Raw genomic sequence first — 26,476 nt, 5'->3', positions numbered from 1 at the left:
CATCTTTGGACACACCTTGCGCATGTTCAAATGCACCGTAACAACACCATGAACAACAGATTTTGGTAAATTTTATTGTTGGGCGATTAAACGAATACTTAGTCGACGGTCTGAGTTCAAAACTTTGTGCACACGAGTCACATTGTCGGTGTTTGTCGAAGTCGAAGGTCTTCCAGCACGGTCTTCATCGGCGACCTATTCCCAGCCCTCCAGTAAGACCCGGTGCCACCGAAACACACCACTTCTTACTAAAGCAACATCTGGGTAAGCGTGCTTGATGATATCAAACGTCTCTGTCACAGATTTACCGAGTCTAACACATAATTTATAATCGCGTACCTCTGCTCTAACGAACGCTGCATTTTCGGCTTGCATCACTCACAGAAACACGTCACGCAAAAAATGTCTGTCCTGACTCTCCAGGTGCTCGGAGACAACTGACCAGCTGCTCGTTCGTTAGCTAGGAACGCCCTCTATCGAATTTAGCCGGCGCGTGCACACTCCGAAGTACAGTCACATCGGAAGAAAATCAGTCCTATTACTTTTCGGGCAAACTCTGTACAGATGTTCGTTGCATCCTTTGATTCGTAGTCATTCATACCTTATTACTGAATGGTCTTGTAACAAAATTTGCTACAATCCTCACACTTTAAAAATTCATTTTCTCGATATCAATATATCGATGGCAATCAATTTGCTTTTATCATTTAATTACAGCTCATATATCTCTAGCATTTTCAGGTAGGGGGGTCGAGGAGCGTTAATGTGACACTAATTTGTTCCAGAATTCATCTATCTTTACTGTTTCAAAAAGGCCTTATTTTCATCTCCGTTTTCTTCCCTTTAAATCTCTCTTTTTAATCTCTGTTTTTTTTTTTTTGCCTGAGACTCTAGTTAGGCTGGTGATAACCAATCAAGTATTTGTACAATAAGAGAGTCATACTTAATCCCGCCATTTACCCGTGCAGCCATTTAAACATTTGCCTCTCAATTACTTGGACTATCTGTCTTGGCTTTTTCTTTCTACAATTAGCCATATCTTGATGCCCTACTGCAAAATACTTGATAACTACAATTCAAACTTCAAATAACTTTCTTCCCTTTTGCTTTCTTTCCTCCCAGAATATTCTAAAATCGATTAGAAAAACAAACTTTGAGTATAAGCAGTCTGTTTAGTTTCAATAAAATATCCATGGAACTCTATCCCTTTGAGAGAATCGAGGGGTGGCACTTGCACCCTTGTTCGTAATAATTTCTTCTTTTTTAAGTTTGATTTTATTGTTCATTGTGATTTTGGTTCTTTTAGTTTTCAGATCTGCATCCATAGTAATTTCTGTCCGTCTTAGATTCACTTCTTACAAACAAATTTCTTCCCGTTGAAATTTTAAATTCGCTCATTTTCTAGGATAGGCTCTTATTAATATCAAGAAACAAAAATCTGTAGCAGGGAACAAATACACCGTTAAACCTGATTAGCACAGCTTAGAAAATCAAAACCTGATGTAGTCTATTAATAAATGACATTTTTTTTGCTAATATTAAAGATTTATGTCTACTCTTGGATTCTCTTTATTTGTATTTGCCTTTTTTTTTTTTTTTAAAATATTTCACACATTAATTTGAACATTTTTTGCATAAAGCTTGACGTATATCGCATATTTTCAGTTATTTATTTTTTATTTTTCGTATAGTAAACTTCCAAACGAACTTCTGATTTTGTACATTACGAGCCTTGCGACCCTTATTTTATGCTTTACGACCCTTGTAGTTTGTCAATATATTTGAAATCATACGCAAAATAACGATTCATACTGTATAATATAATACCTTAAAATGAAGTCTGTATGGGCTTAGTTGCGATAATTCAAAAAGTGTTATGTTACAAAACACGTTTTACAGAAGAACATAAAAATAACTTTAAGATTGTTTTTCCTCTACTAGATAGCTACCAGGGTCAAGGATTGTTTTCGGGAATTGTAAGATATTGTCAAGACACCGATGACAGTAACATTTTGATTTCATGCTATTTTGATAAACAAGAAATAAATAAATAATACAGTCCCCCTTGATTTTGAAACATACCTCTTCTGGGTATTTTCAATGAAAAAAGCATTTTTTGGGGGTGTTTTGATTGAAAACAAAATGCCCTTTTCTAGTATTTTGTTTCAGAAAATTGAAAAACCGACAAATTTACCCCCCTAAATACTTAAAAATACATTCCCCCTCCTAAACATGTGAATTGACGTCATCTGGACACTTACCAACATTCAGATTAGTAGCATAATGATTGGTCCATATCGATGTGCTCATTTTTAGGGGCTAAAATATAAATCTATCGAAAAAGTATTAAATAACGTTTTTAATGAGCGAAACCGAGTTTATTTGATAACAACATGTCAACAGGCTATCTGTGAGCCTAATACTGTGTTATTATTATTATTAGCGGCTTCACCAAACTTGAGTCAAGGCTTAGCCCTATGCAACAAAGACCCATTGCCTCCATCAAAACTGTATATTTTATTACGTATATATTTTTGGGCTATGATTATTTTTTTTAACGCTTATTCCTTATTATTAGGCTGGCATAACCAGTGCGTATCAAGCAAAACCCTGTCTGGACCCATTTGACCCCGAATGTCCGGATACAGCACCCAACAAAAAGGGTAAAACTGTAAGTATTTCTTTATTATTACTGAAATCAGAAGATCTGGTATTTATTCTGCAATAAAGCTATTGCAGCGTTGGGTGGCATAGGAAGCTAAAACACTGGAAAACACTACTGATACAAGTTTAAAACTTCAGCGTCGGTCACCTTAATAAATGCCAAAATATTTTAAATCATTTTTATTATCCAATCGTGTTGGAGGGGATATCCCTTTCCGTCTAAAATTATCTTTAAGCAATCTTTTTTTCGGTTCTAGGCGTGTACCCCCCCCCCCCCACGGAAAATACCCCTCGGTAAATAACTCCTCGGTAATTACCCCCCCCTCCTATCGGAAAATACCCCCCGTGGAAAATAAGGCTTTCCAAATTTGAGAATTTTATTTGAGTTTTATTTTTTTCTAATTTCCATATGGGGAAGGAATTTTGGTACTTGTGTATTAAAAAAAAACTTAACAATTAGAAAAACACGTAAATGAAACGTTACATTTACTTTATACTGGGATAATCTTTTTTTTTTTTTCTTATATATATATATATATATATATATATATATATATATATATATATATATATATATATATATATATATATATATATATATATATATATATATATATATATATATATATATATATATATATATATATATATATATATATATATATATATATATATATATATATATATATATATATATATCCACGGGGGGGGGATATTTTTCGGGGGGGGGGGGGTTAACGCCGGCCAACCTTTTTTTTCATTCTTGTACAGAGGAATTTCGCCAAAGAACTGTTCGAGGACCGCATAGGTTTCAACTGTGTGCACCCATAAATCCTGACAAAGTAAAAAAAAGTAAAGCAAAAGCGGAGATATGAACACGCGACCCAGATACAATGCCACTAGGCTTGATACAGTCTCATAGGAAAATTTGAAAAAAAGGATATTTAAGTGCATGGATTCTGGATGAGTTGGTCCCGATTTTTTTTTTTTAATCGACCAGATCTCATCTTGATCCTATCACCCCAGCGACTTAGCGTGTATAAGCCATTTTCTTTGGAATATCTTTCGAATGTGCTTAATGTGTGCTTTACGTTCACCCAATTAGTTTTTTTTTAGACAACATGACCTAATTTCAAGTATTCACATACTCTAACTTGACAATTTTTTCCTTTTGTCTTATGTGATATAGTGGCAAGGCTGTATCCGGTATTTTTGTTCGGGGGGGGGGGGACACAAACAGACTTAAGAAAACCCATCTAAAATATCTTTTTATACATTTTTGCTACGTTTTTACAAGTTAAACAAACTTTTTAGGGTTGTTCAACCCCCCCCCCCCCTATCCCTGTATACGAACTTGTATAGTGGTATGGATTGTAAAATGTGTTTTTTTTCAGGTTCCAGATATTGGCGCTGAAGTTACAGGTGGCTGCTATGGTTTTTCAAAGAAACATATGCATTGGCAAGAAGATCTCATCGTTGGAGGAACTAGAAAAAATAAGACTGGACATATAACGAGGTACATTTTGATTGCTAAGTTAACTGTTTCTGTATTTATAGATTAACCACTAGATTTCAAATTGATTAATTCATTATTTAATTAATTTGTATTTCAAGCAATAAAAAAATAGTATAAAGGTGGCAAAATAAAAGTTCAAAATAGGGATAAAATCCTTTTTAATAGACAGTGTATAGAAAATTCACAAAAAATACATCGTCATGGAAAGGCAGTGTGGTCTCCGAAATTATCTAAGTATAAAGGTGGAGTAACAGTGAAAAAGGATACAGAAGAAAAATACGTAATAAACGAAAACAATCGAAGAAGAAAATTGTAAGGAGGTGACCACACATAACCTGTGAGTATCCAATGCCGTACCTCCAACTTTGAGATTATATCATGAACCCCTAAATTATTCTCAACAATTGTTTTTTTTTCTATCTCTGAGATAAAGAAAAATTTACCGAATTTAAAATAATTCAGCTCGATTCTAGTTAGATTTCCATTTTTAAGAATAAATAAAAGACCTCATGCGTAAAGTAAAACAGTTGTCGCAAAAAATGGAGTGCAGTTTAGCCAGAGCACGTCTGTTATATTTTACTTGGTTTGCAACAATCTTTAGATAACCAATCTGGATTTGTTTTTACTAATATCGGCAACAGTCACTGACGCTGACGCTCAGCCTTCACTCCAAAAGGAAGTATACTCGTAAAATGAAAAATTAATTTTATAATATCGAACGAATTATGCAAATATGAGCTCCAAAAATGGAGTAACACTATCAAATAGACGTAAAAAAAGAAGGAAGTTTCGCGTGTACATGTTTGACATGTGCACCGTAAATAGAATTTTTTATGCTCTTTAAATTTGTTATTTTGTACATGATACTAGATAATTAGCTCCAAAGAATAGATGTTTTTCGTCTATGTTACAAAAGTAGTGAATTTTAGTATATGCTTATCCTTTAAATCTTAATTTAGAAAGTTTGTGAATATTTGGCGACTATTTTTGAATTAGAAAAAGAAGAGGAAATTGTATACTAGAGCTGGACCGTATCCAGGATTTCTGTCCGGGGTGGGGGGATTACTTTGCTGTTTTGTTGCGTTTTTACGAGTCAGACAAACATTTCGGGAGAGGGGCCTAAACTCTTTAAATCATGGTTGAACCTGACGAATAAGAAAGTCCCTTTCTCTCACATATAAAAATGTGCAAATATGATTTTGGCTGGTTCATGCAAAATAGGAGATGAGTGTACTCTTAGACACGAGCAAGTTTCGCTCGTGGATTTTAGTTTAAAAACAAAGGAAAGAAAGGTCAACTATAAAGTCAACGCAAGTAGAATATATTTATGTTTAATAATTAAAGATATATAATCAAAACAATTTCATAAAAGTAAAAGAAATATTACAAAGCAGTTAAAGAATATTAATATAAGCGATCATCAGAGACTTTGTATGGGGACACTTATCAAGGGACACCAAACTCACGATAATATGGACATGAATAATCTACTTAAAAATTAGTTTAGACGCAAAAAGTGATCAAATTTCGGTACTTTGGCTGTTTAATCTTCTAAGTACTCCTTCTAAATGAAATATGTGCTGAGGAAAATTAACATGGAACTGTAAATTCAGCGCCAATTTATTTTGATCCCTTGTTTGGTACCGGCTTCCGTAGTTTGTGAAGCCCACCCACGCTGATACGGTTTTAGATTTGATGACTTTATTTCTCTTCCTGACACACTGGGGTACCATAAAAGTTATCTTTATTGGAGATGTCTGGAATTAGGTCTCGGTGCTATTAATATAGTTGCCAATGACATATAAACATATGTTGACATGTTTCTTTGTATCTGCGATTTTTATTGTATGTAGAACCGATGGGGCACAGGCTCAATCTTTGGGGTGCGGGTCGTAAAGACGAAAAAAGTGTATTCCAAGGCCTTTGTCAGTTATCAAGCAGGGGGTCCTTCGGATTTATCAAAGGGGGAAATCCTTCCTTTCACGGGTGCCAATTTGGGGGTACTCATGGATATTTACATCTTTTTTGGTATTCCATCGAAAAATACCTTTTATTTTGGTATTTTCATTGAAAATTTCCTCTCTGGACTGAAAAAAAAACTGCCTTCACACCCCTAGATTTTGGTGAATTGGCACACCTGCTCCCTCTGTGTATGTATGTCTAGTAGCCTGTATCAGATATATAATTCAGGTATAGTTTTTGGGAGGGACTTACTCGTTAAATCAGCAGATAAAAGGCAGACATTATGGGAACTTGGACATCATGAGAAACATTTTATTTTTCTAGAATGGAGTGTTTTGGCCGATCTGCAGGGTATTTATCCATCCTACTCTTGGATTATTCTTTCTTTTTCTGTAGAGCAAAAACCAAAGTGTCAAAACCAAAAACTTATTGTAAAATTGTCAGAAGCCTTAATAAACTATCCAACGCTTACTTGGTATATGATAGAAATTTACTTTCAGTTTAAAAATGTGAGATTCGCTGAACCTATCGGGGAATAGTCTTCCCTCTTCCAAGCTCCTAGAAAGGAATAGGTGTGAGGCTCTTACCGGTGTTGCCGTAAGCTGAGTCCGCCTTCCGAGTAAAAACGCTTAGGTGGCTCCTGTTTGGAAATGGGAGTGTTTTGTGTCTCCAAGTGTCTGATATGGAAGCCCTAAGTGTAAGATTAATGGAGCGTTCTATTTCTGCATTAAGTTTCATGCATAATTTTGACTATAGTTGTTTGGCACAGGTCCTAGACAAAAAAAAAAAAAAAAAAAAAAAAAAAAAAAAAAAAAAAAACATACCCCCTAATAAGCGTAAAGCTATTTGAAACTATTAGAACCAGCTACTTATATATAAGTTATTTCGAGGAGTGGGTGGAGTATTCGAAAGATGCAAAACAACGAATTATGTACATTAAAACAAGAGTTTATGAAGAAAATCATAAATGCTTAGAGACTTTCATTGACTCGAATGTCCTCCGGTGTATGCTCCTGCTACGAGCTGCCTAGTTTTTTTTTTGCTAGGTGGTCAACTTTATCCAAAAGTATGTGTATGTTCAAGGAGTGTTTTCTGTCGTCTGATGTTTTAAGCCTTTTTGAACTCTTGTGAATCCAAGAGGTGTTTATCTGTCCTGAACGCCTTTTTTGCCCCTTGGTATTTGCTCTCCTGTTTTGGCAGCCGTGCTTTGATTGCTTGCTATCTTTTCAAACAAAATGTTCTTCTTTGCGGATGTCAATTTGAAAAATTTTAAGAACTTTTTTTAAAAACAAGGCATTAAAGATTAATTTGAATTGTGTTATTGCAATCCTTGCAATCAGTAATTCCTCATTTGTATAGATAATCTTCTATTTTGATAGTCTTGCCGCCAATGCAACTAGCCTTGCCAGAACTGACTAATTAAGCTATTCGATCTGTATAAGATATTTTTTAACGTTTTTTCAATGGTGGGTGGGCTCTTGAATTTCTTGATAACTCAAATTAATAAGGAATCTCATTAGACAAAAATGCAATAATCGGTGATATAATGAATGGAGGCAATGAAATTATTCCTGAAATGGACTGAATAAAAAAAAGACAAAAAAAAAACAGGAAGTGGAGATTCGTCATCGGCATCAAACAGTTCGTGGTAACGAATTGTAAGTAGGAGCGATGCGGCTCAATAGTAACCGAAACTGTAAGAAACAGAGTCTTGATAATAATAGATACATCAAAAGAATCGAATTTCGATGCTTATACAAAATATATAAAATGTTACCCATCAAAAGCTACGAGCCTGAGAAATTTGCCTAATTTTTTAAAAAAGGGGGAAATAAACCTAAAAAATCAAGTGACCTTAATGCAAATCACACCATGAGATTCAGAATATCAGAGAACCCTACTGTAGAGGTTTCAAGCTCCTATATACAAAAATGTGGAATTTTGATTTTTTTTTGCCAGAAGAAAGATCTACGGATGCGTGTTTTTTTTTCCAGGAGTGATCATATTGAAGCAGTGATGGTAGAAGATCAGGAGAGGGCTAATTTGGTCGGAAATCAAAAGTTCTAGTGCCCTTTTTAAGCGACCAAAAATATTGGAGGGCAGCTAGTCCCTCTCCCCCCCTTTCTAACCCAAAATTGTCCGATCAAAATTTGAGATAACCATTTTCTTCAGCATGGTCGAAAGATCTAGTTATTACGTCTTTGAGGATGATTTGACCCCTCCCCCCCACAGCCCTCGGGGGAAGGGCTGCAAGTTATGAACTTTTCCCATTGCTTACATATAGTATTGGCTATTGGGAAGTATTAAATTTTTTGGGGGGGGGGGATTATCTCCTGGGGGTGCTTACGAGGGTGGATCTTTGCATGGAGAAGTTTTCGTGGGGGAAGAGAATTTTTCATGAGAGGGGTAGCTGGATGTCCCAGCATTAACTAAAAAACTATCAGAAATTAAATTACAAAAAAAAAGAAATTTCAACTGAAAGTAAGGAGCAACATTAAAACGAACAGAAATTATTGCGTATATGAGGGGGTCGCCCCCTCCTTAGTACCTTGCCCTTTACGCTAAAGTGTTTTTTGAATTTATAAAGAACTTGTTATTCTAATTAAACGGTCCTTGTGTATCTTGAGTCATTCTTAAATAATTGGAACAAAAAGTCAAACTTTAGCGTAAAAAGCGAGATACTGAGGAGGGGGAACCCCCTCATATACGTAATAATTTATGTTCGTTTTAAGTTTTAATGTTGCTCCTTACTTTCAGTTGAAAAAACTTCTTTTTTTAAATTTAATAACTGATAAAGACACTTCACTAGTCTAATTTTCAGATATGTCCAAGTCCAATAAAAATATAAGTCCAAATAGGGATAAAATCCTTTTAACAGACAGTGTTTCACAAACAATGATAGAAATTCACAAAAATACCAGATATTTCGGCCACATATACAGTTTCCGTCATCAGTAGTAAAACTCCTACCGATGACGTTTACGACTACAGTTTTACTACTGATGACGGTCACTGCATATGTGACCAAAATATCTGGTATTTTCGTAAATTTCTATCACTGTTTGTGAAACACTGTCTATTTAAAGGATTTTATCCCTATTCGAACTTTTATTTATTGTCATGGAAAGGCAGTGTGGTCTCCGAAATTATCTGCGTCCAATAAAAATTAATGCTTTGTCTTGAATTAGTTGTTTATCTTTAAAAAAGACCATGTTTGCAATGACTATAGGCTACACTTAAACATATTTTAAGACCACACTGGCTGTCTTTGATGTTGGAAGAAAAATGAAGGGTACGAATAAAAAAATATAAAAATAACTTAGAAATCAAACCGAGGGTATTTTATGAAACGAAACAGCGAAAAGGCAACGCATTTATTTCGGCAAAAACCTCTCAAAAATCCTCAGCGCTCAAAAAAGGAAGAAAAAAAGATAGGCCTATGTATGAAACAAAAACGGTTTTACTCTTTTGAAGTTAGTATCTGTTTTATGTATGCCTTTTTTTAGCATTGAGCATGGCTTGGCGGAGGTCTTTGCCGAAATATCCGCTTTGCCTTTTCGTTGTCTCTTTTCCACTGTCTGTAAATACCCTCTTCTTGGTTTCTTGATTAATTTTGTATTTTTTTTTCTTTTATTTTTCATTTTCTGTCGAACGATTTTTACACTTACTGTCTGGTCAGTGGATGTTTTGTGAATAGTCTTTTGCTTACGGGGCTATCCTCCAGGTTGTCTCATGGCTATTGGAAACAAGGCCAAAATACTGACACAGGACCAGAGACAGGTTTAGAGAGATGTTGTTGGGGATATAAAGTCGCACGTGCCTAAAGGAGACCTCGCAGTCACGATTATCATCTAGAGACAATTCGTAGTTTTTAATTATCGGTTTGAGCCAGGTTGAACTATCGGGTCATAAAATCTATGCAGCCCCCCCCCCCCCCTACCTCTGTTTTGCTTGTTTGGGAGTGCGAGCGAGACACATTTGGTGGGAACTGTGCGCCGTCTCTCGATTGTTTACTTCTCTGAACTGTGCGCCGCCTCTCGACTGTTTACTTCTCTGTTTACTGTTATCTTTGAAGGGAAGGGGTACCTTTAAGGCCGTATCCAGGATTATTTTCAGGGGGAGGGGGGGGCTTACAAAAAAATTTGAACAAACGATAAACATTTGTTTATATTCAATTTTTTGTTACGTTCTTACGAGTCGGACAAATATTTCGGGGTGGGGGTGTTCAAAATCCTTAACCCCCCTGGATTCGGCTTTGGCTACAGTAGTCGATGTATTATATACAATTGCCTTGGAATACGCTAGTTCGTGCATTTGTTCGAATTTAAATTAGCTTTCGAATCCGCATATAAAATAGAGGAGTGAACAGCTTTCACACAACTGGGAGCTTAAGATTATTTTTTCTCATTAAATCCTGGACTTAACGTCGCATATACAACCCTAAAACAAAACAAGAAAGAATACACCTGGAAGCAAAAGAACAAATAAACAATATGGAAGTGCATCAAAGAATGAAGTTAATATAAACATTGGAAAAGGCAGCATAAATAAATTACACTACCGTTAATAAATGATAACGATATCTTGCATAAGTTCTCAAGTGTCTAGAAATGCCCAGAACAGGCAACTACGAGCATTCGAACTTTTTTCTTGTAGCGTGATCGTTTGTTCTTCGGTTTTATCTCATACTAGTTGAAATAGTAGATTCTACAAAACACAAGTCGACTTTCAAGCATAAAAGCTGCAGCTGAACTACTTCCTGTGAACTATTCCTTTTTTACAGTTCAAAATGTGGATGAAAATTGTTTCAACTTCTAAGTTAGGAACCCTTCCACTAGTTTGAGCGGTGTTGTTGAGCCAGAGACAGTTCCTGAAACGTATTCATCCACTCATACGTAGCCAACTAGATGATTGGACATATATCCTATAATGATGGCTCATGCAAAATTTCGTTCTTTCAATAACAATTGGTTTAGCTCAGTGGTTCCCAATCGATTTTGGGCATGTCCCACCTAGGCATTTCTAAAATCCTGATGCCCCCTCGTTATGTTAAATTTACTTTTTTAGAATTTGTCGTGTATTCCACCTGAAGGAAGCTTAAAAGGCTCTTAACTTGGTTTCTAATGAAAAAATATTGTCTGAATATAACACCTTTTATGCAATGTATAACGAAATTGGACTACTATCTTCTATCTTTTTTGCTCCAATAGTATTTTCAAAAATTAAGGCTCTAAAGTAAAGTCAGCCGAAGGAGTCACGCCCTGTCGATGACCCGCAAAAATACTGTTATGCCCCACCGGTGGGGCCTGAGCCCCACGTTGGGAATGACGGGTTTAGCTAATAGTTTAAAGTAATATCTTCTTCTTTATATATTGTTAAAGCATCTTCAGTTGCCGACCAAAAGACTGCAAACTAATTTTCGGTGACCCAGGTGCATATTGTGTCTTTGTATTGTCAAATACAAATTCTTTTGTCACTATACGAAACAGTCTGTGCTTAACACCTTGATGTTGATCTAGTCTGAATTAAAGTTGATTTTAGTAACAACATAGTTATATCCGCATTAATTTATAACGGACTACGGGCTCTGTGTGTTTTCGTACGTTCAATGTGGTTTTTCTTCTCTGCCACAAATTAATAATTTTAAAACAAAGCAAAGTTCCTACGATTTTGAAACTTGCAACACCACGGTTCTAGTGAGCGTGGCTGCCTAAGCTGATTTGATATTACCATTGTTTTTACCATTCTTGTTAGACGTGCGGTGTCTCTTTACCTACTCGTGTATTGCAATGCCTTTAGTCGTAATCTATCTGATATCTATTCAGGTAATAAATCTGTGCTTATGATAGTTAATTGGTTTGGGTGGCAAATATATTAATTTAGTCTGGCAAGTTTTAAACTAATTTCTGGTGTTTTGATGAGTTTTGTGGCTTTATCGAAAATTTTGCATTGTGTTGTAGGGCAGCAGCAATACAGACAATTGTGAAGCTTCAAGGTGAGAAGGATCTCTATGACTATTGGTCAGATACGTACAAAGTTCATAGTATTGATTGGTCCGTGGAAAAGGCGGCAATGGTTTTGGATTTGTGGCAAAGAAAATTTATGAAGGTAAAATATCACAATTTTCAATGTTAGAAATTAAAGTTTACTTCCGGTTTGTAGAACCACATGTAGGCTATCTAATATTCCAGCTTTTCACGTTCATCCGGCAGATGTTCTTTGAAAATGGCACAAGTGCAGAAACTTGTGTTAAAGTTATTAATGCTAGACGTGATAGAGGTACTGAAACCCTTTTATCTTTTCTATCATGCCCTGTGTTTCTAATGTCCTATGATGTGAGTAAGCCTCAGGGAATATGGACAATGGATAAAATTCTGTTTTGGAACATTTGTCACTTTCTATCTCAATTTTCAATAGAAAAAACATTGTGAGATACGCCTGTTCGTTTTGGCCATGACGTTTTATTTTTTAAAAGTAAAAAATGTGCTTCTTTCAGGTCTTTTTCTTCTTTTTTTTAGGAAATAAGAAGTTTACAAAGCACAAATGCAACAAAAACTCAGATGATTCATGCCTTTTCTTCAGAATCTCTCTCTGATCTGCTGAGTGAAATTTCAGAAGTCGACGTTCCAAGATTAGCCATTGGATACGGATTAATGGTAGTGTTTATTTCCAAATTTTGACCAGGGCTCTTTAAGACGGGGAGGGGGACGACTGGGAAAACCTGTCCCATGTGTCTTAACTTAAGGGAGCCATAACTAATATTATTTTTTTTTGTAAAGTGATTTCAGTAGTCATTTTCTAGTTCGCATAACCTTTTTTGGGAAGGGTGGGGAGTGCAAGGTTAATTTTGTCCCGGGCACCACTCTCTTGGTTTTGGTTTGGCCTTGGTTTTGGTCTAGTGTTAGGTTGATACACCAAAAGTACTGCAATAAAATTGTATTTCAAAAAAGAAAAGCAAATAGAATAGTAATAGTGGATGTTATCTCCCATTAATGTTGTTTCATGATAATGAAAGGTAGGATAATAACGGAGCATTTTTTTTCGAATGACATTTGTTTTTATGTTTAGTATTACAGTGTACTTTAGAAGGGCCAAAAAATGAATGATCTGGTCACTTCAAAAAAATTTCCATGTTAAAAACTCGTATAATGTGAAGGAGACATCTGTGTGCGTGTGGTCTGTTTAATTTTCCCATCTCTTCAATAAGCACAGGCACAATTCGATATGTGTGGTCCTATCTCTCTCTCTCTATGTCTGAATGTGAAAACTGCCTTAAAACTTCCATTTATGAGCGAACTTTTTTTCATATTTTTTACCACCACTGTCGCTATGATCTTTGCTTATAGATAATGTAAGATAACAAAAATCTAGAATAAAAAGGGGTATGATACATGCTTAAGAGGAATTTAAAGATTTGTTGAGTGACTGAATGAGATTATTCGGATTTAGGGTAGTTAAATTGGAATTTAAGAGCCATCTCAGTATGACGTCTATTTTTCTGGGGACATTAATTCACTGCCAATGGAACATTCAAATTGTATCGAAGGAATTTTTTATCCTGCTGGTTTTTCTTCACGTTTATAGCCGGCATTCAGTGAATAAAAATAATAGAAAAAGTTTGGTCGGCTATTAAATAGTTTAGTAGACACGCTTTGGCATTGTGCTTTGGCTGGCCTACTGCTCATCTTTTACAGATGTATTGGATAGAATGAAAAATGATAAAAGATCTTCCAGAGCTATTGACGGCACAAAGGGTGTCGAATCGACGTTAGTTGCCGGGCTGTTGGCACAGGGACAGGTTATAAGCCTGCCGCCCAATCTTGCCGCTGCTGGAATCAAACCCAGGGCCCTATATTGCGAAGCAGAGTTGGATGTATTGGACCTTGAAATTAACCATTAGCTAGAATTTCTATGGAATTTTAAGGGAAGTTATGTCTACCTCTGTCTCGTGTGTAAGGAGACCTTACGTCCCTTCATCCTATAAGACTACTACATTAGTTGATTGGAACCGGTAACAGGAAACCCCGTGTGACAGGAACCAAAGTTTTATTTTTTATAGAGTTAGATTTTCTAAGTTGTCATATCAGTCGTATCAATGTGCCCCCGTATAGCTGACAAATCATCCCCTCTTATTTGTCTGGATTTTATCTTATCCATTAAGATTCAGGATCGTAGCCAGGAATAATAGGATTATGCCATCTCTGAAGTATACATAGGCCTACTAAAAATAGAAGAGTATCTTCCGAAGGTTGGTTGAAAAAGGTCTATCTGTAGTCCCCCTTTTCCAAACAGATTTTTTGTTGCGACCCTTTGCCTCTAGTCCAGAAATATCTGGTATCTACGGGGGGAGGGTTCTTCGAACAACCACGTTCTCCCAAATCTCGAACTTTTAAGATTTTACCCATTATTTACCATGATTTCCATATACATAATTTCTTTTGGAATAGCACCTTCTCCCTAAATAAATTGCTGCACATATGCTTGAAGTCTATGCTGATATGAAACTACCCCGAATCTGCAACAAGTTATTTCTGTCAATCTTTGATTTTTTTTTTTTGTTTTGTAATCTAAGCACGTTTACATCTGCCTTTTACTATTTTTAATGAATTAAATGTAGTGAATGCAAATGATGTTAAACAAGTAAAAACTATAAATGTTCGGCTATTTTAACATTGAAAGTAATGCTGATAAACCTACTTTCAAGTTGTAAAACGACATGAAACTGCACAATAAATTCAAAATCGCTCCGAATTGCCTTGTACTTTTTTTCAGAGTATGTTTTCTGTTATTATACTTTAAAAAGATTACTTTACTTGGTTAGAGGCAAATCGTCCGACGCTTCCCGTGTTTTCCCCCCAGATTTGTCCAGTAAATACATTCTTAGACCACACTGGCTATACATGACAAATGAAACTCAGAGAGGAAAGAAAATAACAAAATGAAAAATAAAATAAAAAAAGGTGAAATAACAATGACAACTTTGATTCGGCATTGGCTTCGTATATTTTCGAAAATCCGACCCATCTGGTTCTTTTTGACGAGGCAACCTTAATATCAACTTTAAATGGCCTACCACAAACTTTTAAAGAGGTAATTGAGAAAAAAATAATACATGAACCAAAATTTAGCAATAAATAGAAATACTGGAGATATTTCATTAAGCCCAATTTACGACAGTTAAATTTTGAAGGACTCAATCAATATTTCACCCGGTATAACTTAAAGGAACCTATTTGCATATCTAATGAAAACCGAAACTGTAGACCAGCTAAGACTATTGCAAGGCAAAAGATCCTTGCTCAATCATCGTGGTAAATTCTTTTTCATTGATTCCTGCCTGGTTTGTATTTAGTATCTGTTCTGTCTTTGTCAGGTAAACTTCGAAAGGTTAGATTTTCGTTTTTTTTTTTCTTTTTTGTTTTGCACTGAGGACAACTTGGCGGAAGTCCTTGTCGAAATATTTGCTTATTTCTTCTTCTTCATCGTTTTCCACTTGCTGACAAAATCCTTGTTTTTTCACCTTTTTTGATTTTATTTTTCATTTTGTTATTTTCTTTCCTCTCTTAGTTTCATTAGATTTGTCCAGGTACCTATTTAGAACTGATTCGACTCTGGCTGAGCTTACAAAGTCACACCACTGACTCCCGTTCCAAACCGAATAACCAACGATACAAGGACTCGAACCCCTGTCCTCACGGACAAAGGATTTCAAGTCTAGCGCGCTAACCACTCGACAGAACGGCCGGATTATAGGGATGACTAAAACTTAAAGCTAAAGTCTTATTCTATTGAGATCAGTTAATTATAAATTTGTGATTGTACAGGAACTGAAGGATTTCAGGATGTCTCACCAATGTTGAAAGCATATACAGCCAGGATTGCCGTAAAAGGGAAAAAATTAAAATCATACTGACACGTACTTTCAACAACCTTAGTTAGTTGCATGTTTCTATTTTAAAGAAAGCCTTTTAATTGTGACAATTCACAGGAACATAAGCGTAGCAGTGGCATCAACTCATGGAAATATAACGGGGGGAGGTGGGGGGGGGAGGGTAAAGTGTATTTGTCAAAATATTGGGGGGGGGTCCCAATTTTGTTGTTTTTCTATCTTCTTAATGAGAATATCAAGAAAGGGCGTTTTCTATTGAAAATACCAAAAAAGTATTTTTCAAAATTAAGAGGACATTTGGAAAGGGGGGGGGGACTAAATCCGTCCTCTCTTCATTCTCGTGGATTGATGCCCCAGCCTGTGCTTTCCCCTAAGAAACAGGGAATTTTGAAAAGGCCTCAGTTGATTTTCAATAGTTATTTATGCTTGTTGATGAAGTTTAAATATACTTATTCAATAGTGTTTCCACTAATCCAAAGAACTTTTATTGAATTAATTGAAATTATAAAACAAAAGATTTTGTTTTAGTTGGTTTATTCGGCCATAACATTAATCCGTTGGTCAGAGCCCGTGAAGTCTCAATCGGGGATTGGAATTGCTGGTGTATTCCTTGCTTCTGTTACTATTGTTGCAGCCCTAGGATTTTGTGCCGTCATCGGTGTTGTTTTTAATGCAACAACTATTCAGGTAATGGCCTATGTCAGTCTTTCTTATAGAATATTTGCCTATGATATTTGATTTTGTTTTCCTTTTAGAGAGTGCTGACAAAGCTGTCCTTTTAGAGAGTGCTGACAAAGCTGTTGCTATATGTCGTAAGTTGCATTGTGTAAACATTCAGTAATCTTCTTGGGTCGTCGCTTTTCGAATTTAAAATTGACGTGAGTTTTAGATCATGCTCTCAATTCTCTGAATTTCTTTTCTTTTCCGACTAAATTCCTGACTTGAATAACACGCCCAGTTTTTTGGCTTCTCTGAGGAAATAAATATGCGTGCGTACGTAAATGCGTTGTGCGCCGTGAGTATGCATTTGGACATAGGCTTACTAAGCTAATCCCTAGGCCAAAACACTTTTCAGGAGTCCCTAGCGAGGATAGAGTCATAAATTGCGTCCCCATAATCTTAATGTAAATAACAACGAAGACCACAGTGCCTCTCCATCATTCAAATAAACAAACAAAAACAAGAGTTTATTTGAAATGAGCAATTTTTTCGGAGAAAACGATTGTATTCAAATACTGTCCTTTTTGCATTTCATATTTAATTCGTTTATTTTTTTATTTTATTTTTTTTTATAAGAAATGCATTACCTACTGGATACATATATAAAGGAAACCATCTGATTGGGAGCTTTATTTAGGGGGGGGGGGTTACATCAAATATTTAAGAACTACCGTATCAAATAATCCCTACATTTCTACAAACGATGCCTTGGCCAGTAGAATTTTTGTTTTCTGTTGTCCTTTTGAGATTCCATCCCAAGGGTCTTACCTAATAAGTAATTCTTGCTCAATTTTACAATTTTTTTAGTTGAAACTTGGGGTGAAACGGGTTACTTATTTCATTAGTATAATAGATACTGTAAAATATATGTAAAATGCAGGCTGTTCCACTAATGATTTAGACTTTTGAAGCTAACCATTGGGTTTAGTTTTGAATGACCCGCATAATAGGCCTCTTGTATCCTTCGGACGTTAAAAAGTGCGGGATTTAGATTTATGGCCCATTGTGTTTGCTCAAATTGAAATATGATATGACTCGAACATGTCACAGAAGATTCTACTTATCCATTGGGGTGGCCCCTTGTGGCAATTGTTTTCTTATAACCATGATCTGGCCTTTTCCTGCAATTTGAAGCTGATGTTTAGATTAAAAATTTCAAATCGATTTTGAAAGCATAAATGGAGAACGTGTGAGGCGATATCATTCGAACATGTCGTTAGTGACCCTAGTGACATTATTTTTCTTCCACTTTAATCTGGATTTCCCTGAAATGATCCCAAGCTGATGTTTAAACACCAAATTTTATTTTGAAATGAATGTGAAAAAGATGAACCTAGCACGTGTTTATTGTCTTCATATTTTTGGCATCTATGTTATACTACATTGAGTGAAGCACAAATTTTATTTAAAAACAACTTTTTATTTAAAACAACTTTTATTAATTTGTATGTTTTATCAAGAATAAAGTTACCCGAGTTTTTAAGGCTTACCTTTGCCCTACAGAATGACCTCGAATGATTTTTGCCTGCCAAAGCGACACATAAATATGTCTGTTTTTATGTCTTAAGGTGTAAGCAATAATTGTGTAATTCTAAATAAAGTTTATATTTTTAAATGTATCAAACTAAACTTTATGCTCTGAAATAGTCTTCACGTATTGTTATAAGCTTTCTGTTATCAATCCCGGATGATCCTAAGAAAACTGTATTGGATTTACGGTCAGTCTACTTTTAAGTATCAGATGGATTTTGTTTTGTTTTTTATTTTAGGTCTATTAGATTTTTTTCGTCTCATTATATACCCTCTTGTCTTCTAAGACAAAAAGAAAATCAATCTTGAAAAGAAAAGTTGACCTTATTCTTCATTGCATATTTGTGGATTAAAGTCATCAAAACTTTTCTATAGACTTTTTTTTAGATGAAACCTATACTTGAGTTTTCGTTTTTTTTTTCTTTTTTCCTTACTATATGGGATTCTTTGTCCGAGAGGACGAGGGCTCAAATTCTAGTGTACCCAATTATTTGGTTTGGGACGGGGGTCAGTGGCGTGACTCTGTAAGCTGAAAGAGAGTCAAGCAAGCTCTAAATGGGTGCCTGGAGAAATCTGGGGAAGGTAAACAGGAAGGATGTGCGAAAGCACTGGATGGTTGCCCCCCCCTTTTCACTTTCTGGCTGAAGGACCAAGAAACAGAGATCAGTATCGCCGGTAGGGACTGTAAAGTCCAATGCCGTATTCTTTACCTTTACCTTACTGTATGGTCTGAGTGTTAGTTTCCAACTATAAGTTGTTTTTCTTTGCCAATTGCCATATATTAATCTTTTTTTCTTCCTGGGCAGATTGTACCATTTCTATTGCTTGGTCTTGGTGTTAATGGAATGTTTTTAATGGCCCATGTGTATGGAGAAATTTCCTCATCTGATATTCCCTCAAAGGTAAGAAGATGTTAAAACATTTTGATTTAAAAATGTCTACTGATCAGTTCTATTTTTATGAATTGTGTGTGTGTGTGTGTGTGTGCGTGTGCTAAATTCAGGTGAAACCGATGATTGAATAGGTGTACGTTACCATACGTTTCAGCCAATTTATTTTCATCCAATTTATCTGAAAACCAAATTTATCTGAAAATGTAATCTTTTATTTTATCTTATATTTTATTCTTTTATCTTATTACTTATATTTTTATTATATTTTTATCTTTTTTATTTTATCTTTAATTTATCTGATCAATTTATCTGAAAAGTCAAAATTCGTATATATCCAGACTTTGTGGACACCCTGTATATGTATATGTTTATATACAAGAAACACATGACTTGAACCAGGTACTCATCCAGGGTGAGGTAGGGGATGTGGCCTGGATCGACCTGGAATAATGATGGATCGACCTGAAATTTGGACGATTTTCCCATCTTTCTTGTATATTATCTTATATTGCGTCTGTTTAATATAAATCACCTGTTTGACCTGTACCTAAGACCGAGGACACCGATGTATTAATGAATCCAAAACAAGTGAAGGTTTTCCATCGGTACTTGTATGAAATACCCCCTGCCTAATATTTTTCAATATGTTTTTCTGGCGCTCAATCCTAATAAATATAACTAAGTATGATAAAAATATTATATTTTAGAAACAAATTTTGGCTATATATTCGCACATTAGGGGGTGGGGGTAAAGGGTAGCGGGTTTGTATGCCTAATGTGTTAGGTACGATTATTCTGCATATTATGTCGTAAGAACTGTTTTCTAACTTCACACTGTCCAAATATTTACCCACCCCCACCTCCCTAATGTGCAAATATATAGCACAGATTATATATTTTCCATAAAATTATATATTTATATATATAAATTATATATTTTCCTTCTCTTTGTCTTGTCTCACGCTAAGCTGAAAGAAACTAACAAAAAACTGGTTCTGCAATGCGTAAATGAATGAACAACTTGAGCGGTAGGGGGTATTTCGTACAAGCACCGTAATGACCCCAGGGGTCATTACGGTGCTTGTAGGAGAGGAGGGCCTCCTCTCCTTTTGCAGGTTTTCTGACCTGGGTGTAGTCACTGAGCTAATATGTGTGTATATTTTATGTTCTAAGGCCGTGATAGATACGAGGGGTTATTGGAGTGGAAGATCTCCGTCAAGGCTTTAAAGTTTTACAATGGCCTAAAAGTAGGATTTATCCTCAGTATTACCTAACTCCCTAATCAAAGCTTGACATTTGCGAAGGATACTTGAAATATATCTTCTGTTATGATCTCTTGCTAATAGAACAGGGCCGCCACTGCGAATTTAATGATCTTCCGACATTCCCTTGCAAAAAGTGTCAGATACTAGACACACACTTTTTGAGGTATTTTTACTGTATATATCGTTTCTAAGATCTTAAGAAAAGTTCTAAGTTGTGGCAGTCTTGTAATTGAAGAAACCCGCCTGTCCACTTGGAGAAAGAAAAGAGCTTAAAAAACTGATCTTACTTACCAATTTGCGTCTCAACAATTTATTCCCCTTTTCCTTTGTTTCATACCGTACCAACTAAAGGCAAACTTTGAATCGAGTGTCATATGTACGCTATTCGTGATGGAGGGATAGCCCCTGTCAATTTCCAACAAGGATGTGATCTAGTCACTCTACCTGACACTGAATCATTGTTTGACTTATTAGATGCCATTTTGAAATATCGTTTTGTTTACTAATTTAGTTATGTCTGCTGAATAATTTTGCTATTTTAATGGATATTCTGATTATTTAAGGACACCTCTTATAATTTCCAAGCAGCAGGGGGTGTTTTCAAGGGTAAAATTGTTATGCAAACTTTAATCGATTTAGTGCTCAATCAAAGATTATGATGGCTAAAAATGAATATTATTGACAAACCTTTCTCTGATTTTAAGCCGATTGAAATTGGTCCATTATCTGTAGCATATAGGGTGGGTTAAAGCTTGCAATAATTTAGAAGATGAAACAAAAACTACTAGTAATGTCAGGCAGGTTAAGAATAAGATTAGCCAAATTCCCCCAAATAGTAACTAGATGAAAAAGTGGTTTTGATAGTTGTTTTTTTTTGGATGTTGATTAGTCTTTTTATCGTTCTTTTAATTTATGATTTTGGCGTCTGGCCGTTACCTCTTTAGGTTAGGAGTTATCTCTTTTTTTTTGTTTTTGTTTGTTGTTTTTTATTTTTATGTTAATATATGTGTTTTCACCCTACGGACAAATTTCGCTTCTTTGGTGGATTGTTTATATTACGTTGCATGGTTCGTTTAAATAAAGAATTTCACTACATTATACCTTAGCACACTCTTTAAATTTTGAAGTAATCGTCAAATGCCTTAAAATGCTTCCATTCAACTTTTAAGTTCAGTAAAATTGTATATAATCAATTTATAACAAAACATAACAGATGCTTTCAAAATTAGTGCACTGATACTGTGCTTGATAATACGGGGCCCAGGGATCAATCCCGGCTCCAGAAAGGATGGGCGACAGGCTTGCTACTTGTCCCTGTAAAAAAAGTAACAAAATGTCCATCCTCTGCACCAGAAATGACTCTAGAGGATATTTATCCTTATCCTATGAAAATTTACGTATTTGGCTGTTAAGAATCGAAAGGTACTAACTTCAAAACCCTGATTTTTTTATTGGGGGGGCAGTATGTGAAATGCTTTTAGTGAACATACTAATACTTCCGAACATAACGCTCAGATCTTCGGCACTCTATTGTGCTTCAAATTTTCCATCCTTTTATCCTCAATAATTCCTGGTTGTTAATTTACCCCCCTCCCCACTGATAATTGTCTGACCACCCCACCCACCCACTTCAGAAAAACGAGCGATATTAAAAAAAACATTTTTAATCTTTTGACTGCTCCCCCACTCAGGGTCATACTTGTTTTCGCCTAAGATGCATGTTTTTACTTAAAATTTAGTTTTGAAACCCTGGAGTCTGAGGCACTTCAAAGAATCGAGCCTTCCCCTAAAATGCAGGCTATATGTATTTATGTCTAATATTACTGTAATGCCAACCTAGCAGTAAAACTGAAAATAACTAAATAACTAACTGAAAATAATAATGACTATTTTAATTTTGCTCACCGCTATGTGAATGATGGGCTACTAAACTGACATTTAACAACTTGATAAATATTTGTGTATTGCGCATCACAACTTAGTAACACATTCCCTGCATTCCTAATGTTTTCTTAATGTCTTCATCTCGCTCCATCCGCGACAATGTTGACGTAACTCATTTTAATTGGCTGAACGTTAAAACCTTCGAGATTAAGATACCAGTATTATTTTAGTAGGCGTAGAATGGAGTCGTATAGCCTATTGTTGCACGTCACCCTAGGCCGTAGTAACAAATTATTTAAGACCATTCATTGTTTTCTGACCCGGCATTCCAGTCCCTTATGCCTTTTTTGTCTAATGAACCGTGGTCTCATCATAAGCCTGATACATAGTGGTTTGATAATATACGACTCTTAAAAAGAAAGACGACCACCCTGACTAAAGGATTTGAGACTCCAATTTATTATAGTGTACTAATTTTGAGCATTTCGTACTGCTTTGTTTTTCCAAAATCAAAACTGCAGTAAGGTCTAAGAACAAATTCTTTGTAATTGGAGCCGTAAGCTAGTCGATCATATGGACACTCAGTGTTGTTCAGTCCATGGCCGAACCAAGTTTTTATTCGTGCATTAGCCGAGATGTTCCTGAAGTAAACCAAATCCAAATACATTTGTTTTGGTTTTATTGGTCTTACATTGTTCGCTATTCCTGCAAAATCATAACCAAACGTAAAGGGCTTAATGTTCACTTAACTCTGGCCCTATATCTTACTTCCCCCCCCCATATAAGGATGAAGAGTCGTATGTTGATTCATGAAAAACTTAAATCCTTATGCTGGAATTTTCTTTGTAATGGGTACACATAAAACGTTTGTTTATGTGTACACACAATGGGTACACATAAAAGCAATATTTACATTAAAAATAGATGACTGTGACAACATCTTTTTTGTTCTTAACTAATGGTATTTTAGTAGTAGCCAGGCAACACGCAATAAGTGAAGTTTGGTTAATGCGAATGAAATAAAAGGAAGTCTGATAAATATATAATAATTTAGAAATAAATTTGGGCTATATATTTGCACATTAGGGGAGTGGGGGATAAAGCATAGCATGTATTAAATGCGTAACCTAGACTAACCTAAGTACCTCCCCCCCTAAGCCCCAAAAAACAAAAGTTTAAATATTGTAAACGCAATGACAAATCACGGTCGGTTAGCAATCCAATTCTCTATTGAAAGAAACCCCGTTGACTAGTTTCTTAAGCATCTTCCCTATATAATTTATCGCTTGGTGCCCGGCTACTACTAAACTACCTAACTAATTGATATTCATCATCAAATTAGTTAATTAAACTATAAATAAAGTAGCTTTTTATTTCTTGGACAAAATCTTCATTTTGTTTACAGGCGCTGGATAAAAAATCTGGTTAAAGAAGTTGTCTTATTACTTACGGATTTTTCTTTCTATCATACACCCAATCAGTCTCCGCCGACTCACTGCTTTGCTTAAAAAAGATAGGCCTTCCCCCTTTGTCATGTTTTCTTTCATCCAAGAACACACTAATTGAGACTAATATGCAGTTAAAGTTTATTATTCATATCCTGGATTAGTTCGGAAATCCGGTGGTTTTGAGTCAATTACGTCCAGTTCCAGACTCAATATCTAGTTTCATATTACTGAATACTTGTAAAACCGTTCAGATCTCTATTTGTAACCGCAGATGTTAATCGCTCCTGGAAATTGAGAGAGGCCCCATAAGCATACTGCTTGTTTTGATATTCAAACCTGGGAGGTCCAACGAACGCAATATGTTCAACGTTTTTCATGTTTCCTAGCGTAACAAACATATAGAAGCAACAGCTATGTTTTTTCAAGTGTAGTTTTTTTTTACCTCGTGATAGTGAGAGAGAGAGTAAAGGTAACAAAAAAGCTTTAATTTATAAAGCAGAATGTTTGGGAGATTTTGAAGACAAGGGGAGGGACAGGTAAGTAAAAAAAAGGGTACTTACGTGCAGGGGCGAATCTCCAGCATTTTTATTGGGGGCAAGAGGGGTCCATATTAGGATAGTCAAAGGGCATGGGATGTATAATATTTTTTTCTTCACATCATTGGGGAGGGGGCAATTGCCCCTCTTGCCACCCCCGAATGACACCCCTGCTTACGTATTATCCCGACCACACTCAAGAAGTGAAGTTAGGTTAATCATAATTAAATGTAAAAAAATCGGATAAAAATATAATACTTAAGTAACAAAATTATGGAAACTAAAATAGATAATTATGGAAAGAAGGCCGCACAGAACGCATTATATTAAATACCTAGCCTAGCCAACTCTCTTAAATGTTTAATTTTAATATACCTGCATAGTAGTTTATTTCAATTAGCCTAAGCTAATTACCTCCGAATGCAGACAGAGAAACCGGTTTTAACCAAATCAAAACCGGTAGCCGCCCACCTGGAAGACCTAGGAAGAGATGGCGTGACAACTTCGGAGATGACCTCTTATGCTTTCTGAGACAAGCTGATGACCGGGCTTTGTACAGGAAACTGATCCAGGAACGTGTGAAGGAGATGGCCCCAACGCAACCCTTGAGGACGTCCGGGACATAAGTCAAGTCAAACTTCTTGAGTGTGGTTGGGATAACACGTAAGTACCAAGAAAAGAAAAGAAAAAAGGGATGCTCTCAGAGAAGCGATTGATGTAGTTGGCACAGTTAATGAGCCGAGGGAAACCACTAGTCATTTTCCTAAAATAATAATTTAGCCGTTTCTAACGGGTTTTTTAGTTTACTCAATTGCTGATTTATGTCCTTTTTATTCTAGGCGATTGTCGGCGAGATTCTGAAAAGATGTGGTCTTAATATTTTTATTACGTCTTCATGCCAAATCTGTGCCTTTTTTGCGGCTGCTATTGTACCTATTCCGGCCCTTAGATCCTTCTCTTTACAGGTAATGTATTCAAATTATTTCTAAATGCTTCTCTACGACCCAAAGATCTTCTTTATCTAAAAATAAGGTGCTTGGGTTGCCGGTTTGACACATGAATGAAGTTTTCCTCATTCCTCTAATTTGGAATATGTCATTTCAATCCTAAAAGTCACTGGTTTGGTTCGTTTTTCTGCTTGTATATTCACTTGGTTGGCTTAAATTCGCTGTGTGGACCTATATGGACCTCATACTCAATTAAGTCTGAAACATAAAAGTAGAGCCATGTCTTACTTAAAAGTATCTGCGTATCAAAATTTTTTAACCAATCGATAATTAAATACTGATACCCTATTGATACCTCTATGCTATAGGGCAACATAAAGCTACAATTTGTTGCTGGAAAATATTACATAAACTCCAAATATCAATGTATGCAGCATCAAGCCCCCTGAGGCCAATACAGCTACGCACGCTCCTCCTCCATCCCAGTCCATTCAAAGCCTCCCTTTTTACACCCTCCCAGAAAGTTCCCATTTCCTTTAAATCTTTCTTTATGACGTCCTTCCACCCCAGATGAGGACGACGGCTTTCAGTTTAGGCCTAGACGTTTGGCCGAAAAGGACACTAAAAAAAAAATATATATTTATTTAAGTTGAATCAAGACAATGTCTTTGAACATGTTCTTTGTTTCATTTCTTCTATACGAAGAAGGTTTGGTGTTCAAGGAAGGATTCTGGAGTGTACAATTTTTCGTTCTTGTGTATCACTGAGATTATATGGACATCTGATTAGGAAAACAAAGTGCTTTAAGAACTTTGTACTGGGGGTAAAGCAATAAATTTTTCTGACCGTTGTTGGTTCTTGTAACGAGACCGTTGTTTATTTAAGTGTTTCTTTTTTTTCTTCTTTTTTTTGGGCTGCTATGAATTTATGATTTTTTGTTGTTGTGTTAATTCCTTTGCTTTTGACGATGCATTTCTTACAAGTTTCTGTATTACAAATGCATACATACAACTCAAAGGATATTCTGCTAAACTATGAAGTACCAAGAAAATCAAAATCAGTGGCGTAATTTTGTCAAACTTCTGGGGGAGGCAAAGTCGCGGCCGATTTTCCCAAATCAAGCGAAAATGACAGTGAAAACTTAAAAATGGGTCATATAGAACCAAAAAGGTAAAGATACACTAAAGAAAACTGACCCGTTTCTGTGGATGCCAGAATTGTG

At 35.7% G+C, this 26,476-nt stretch overlaps 1 protein-coding gene across 2 annotated transcripts in view; it reads left to right on the top strand.

The window, feature by feature from the left end:
- The window catches only part of ptc (protein patched), a 137,371-nt gene that overhangs the window by 82,702 nt on the left and 28,193 nt on the right, over positions 1–26,476 (top strand). For both annotated transcript variants that reach the window (XM_089096750.1, XM_089096749.1), the window contains exons 7-13: positions 2,579–2,671; positions 4,059–4,180; positions 12,103–12,250; positions 12,661–12,798; positions 16,560–16,718; positions 19,088–19,183; positions 25,147–25,272. In XM_089096750.1, coding sequence (XP_088952876.1) covers positions 2,579–2,671; positions 4,059–4,180; positions 12,103–12,250; positions 12,661–12,798; positions 16,560–16,718; positions 19,088–19,183; positions 25,147–25,272 — 882 coding nt within the window. The remainder of the gene's footprint in view (positions 1–2,578; positions 2,672–4,058; positions 4,181–12,102; positions 12,251–12,660; positions 12,799–16,559; positions 16,719–19,087; positions 19,184–25,146; positions 25,273–26,476) is intronic.

Source organism: Artemia sp. Qi Xiang Cuo, chromosome 11 (genome assembly GCF_049724085.1).
Source record: "Artemia sp. Qi Xiang Cuo chromosome 11, ASM4972408v1, whole genome shotgun sequence".
Classification (NCBI taxonomy): domain Eukaryota; kingdom Metazoa; phylum Arthropoda; class Branchiopoda; order Anostraca; family Artemiidae; genus Artemia; species Artemia sp. Qi Xiang Cuo.
Note: the sequence above shows the minus strand (reverse complement) of the source record. Positions and strands in the feature narration are given on the sequence as shown.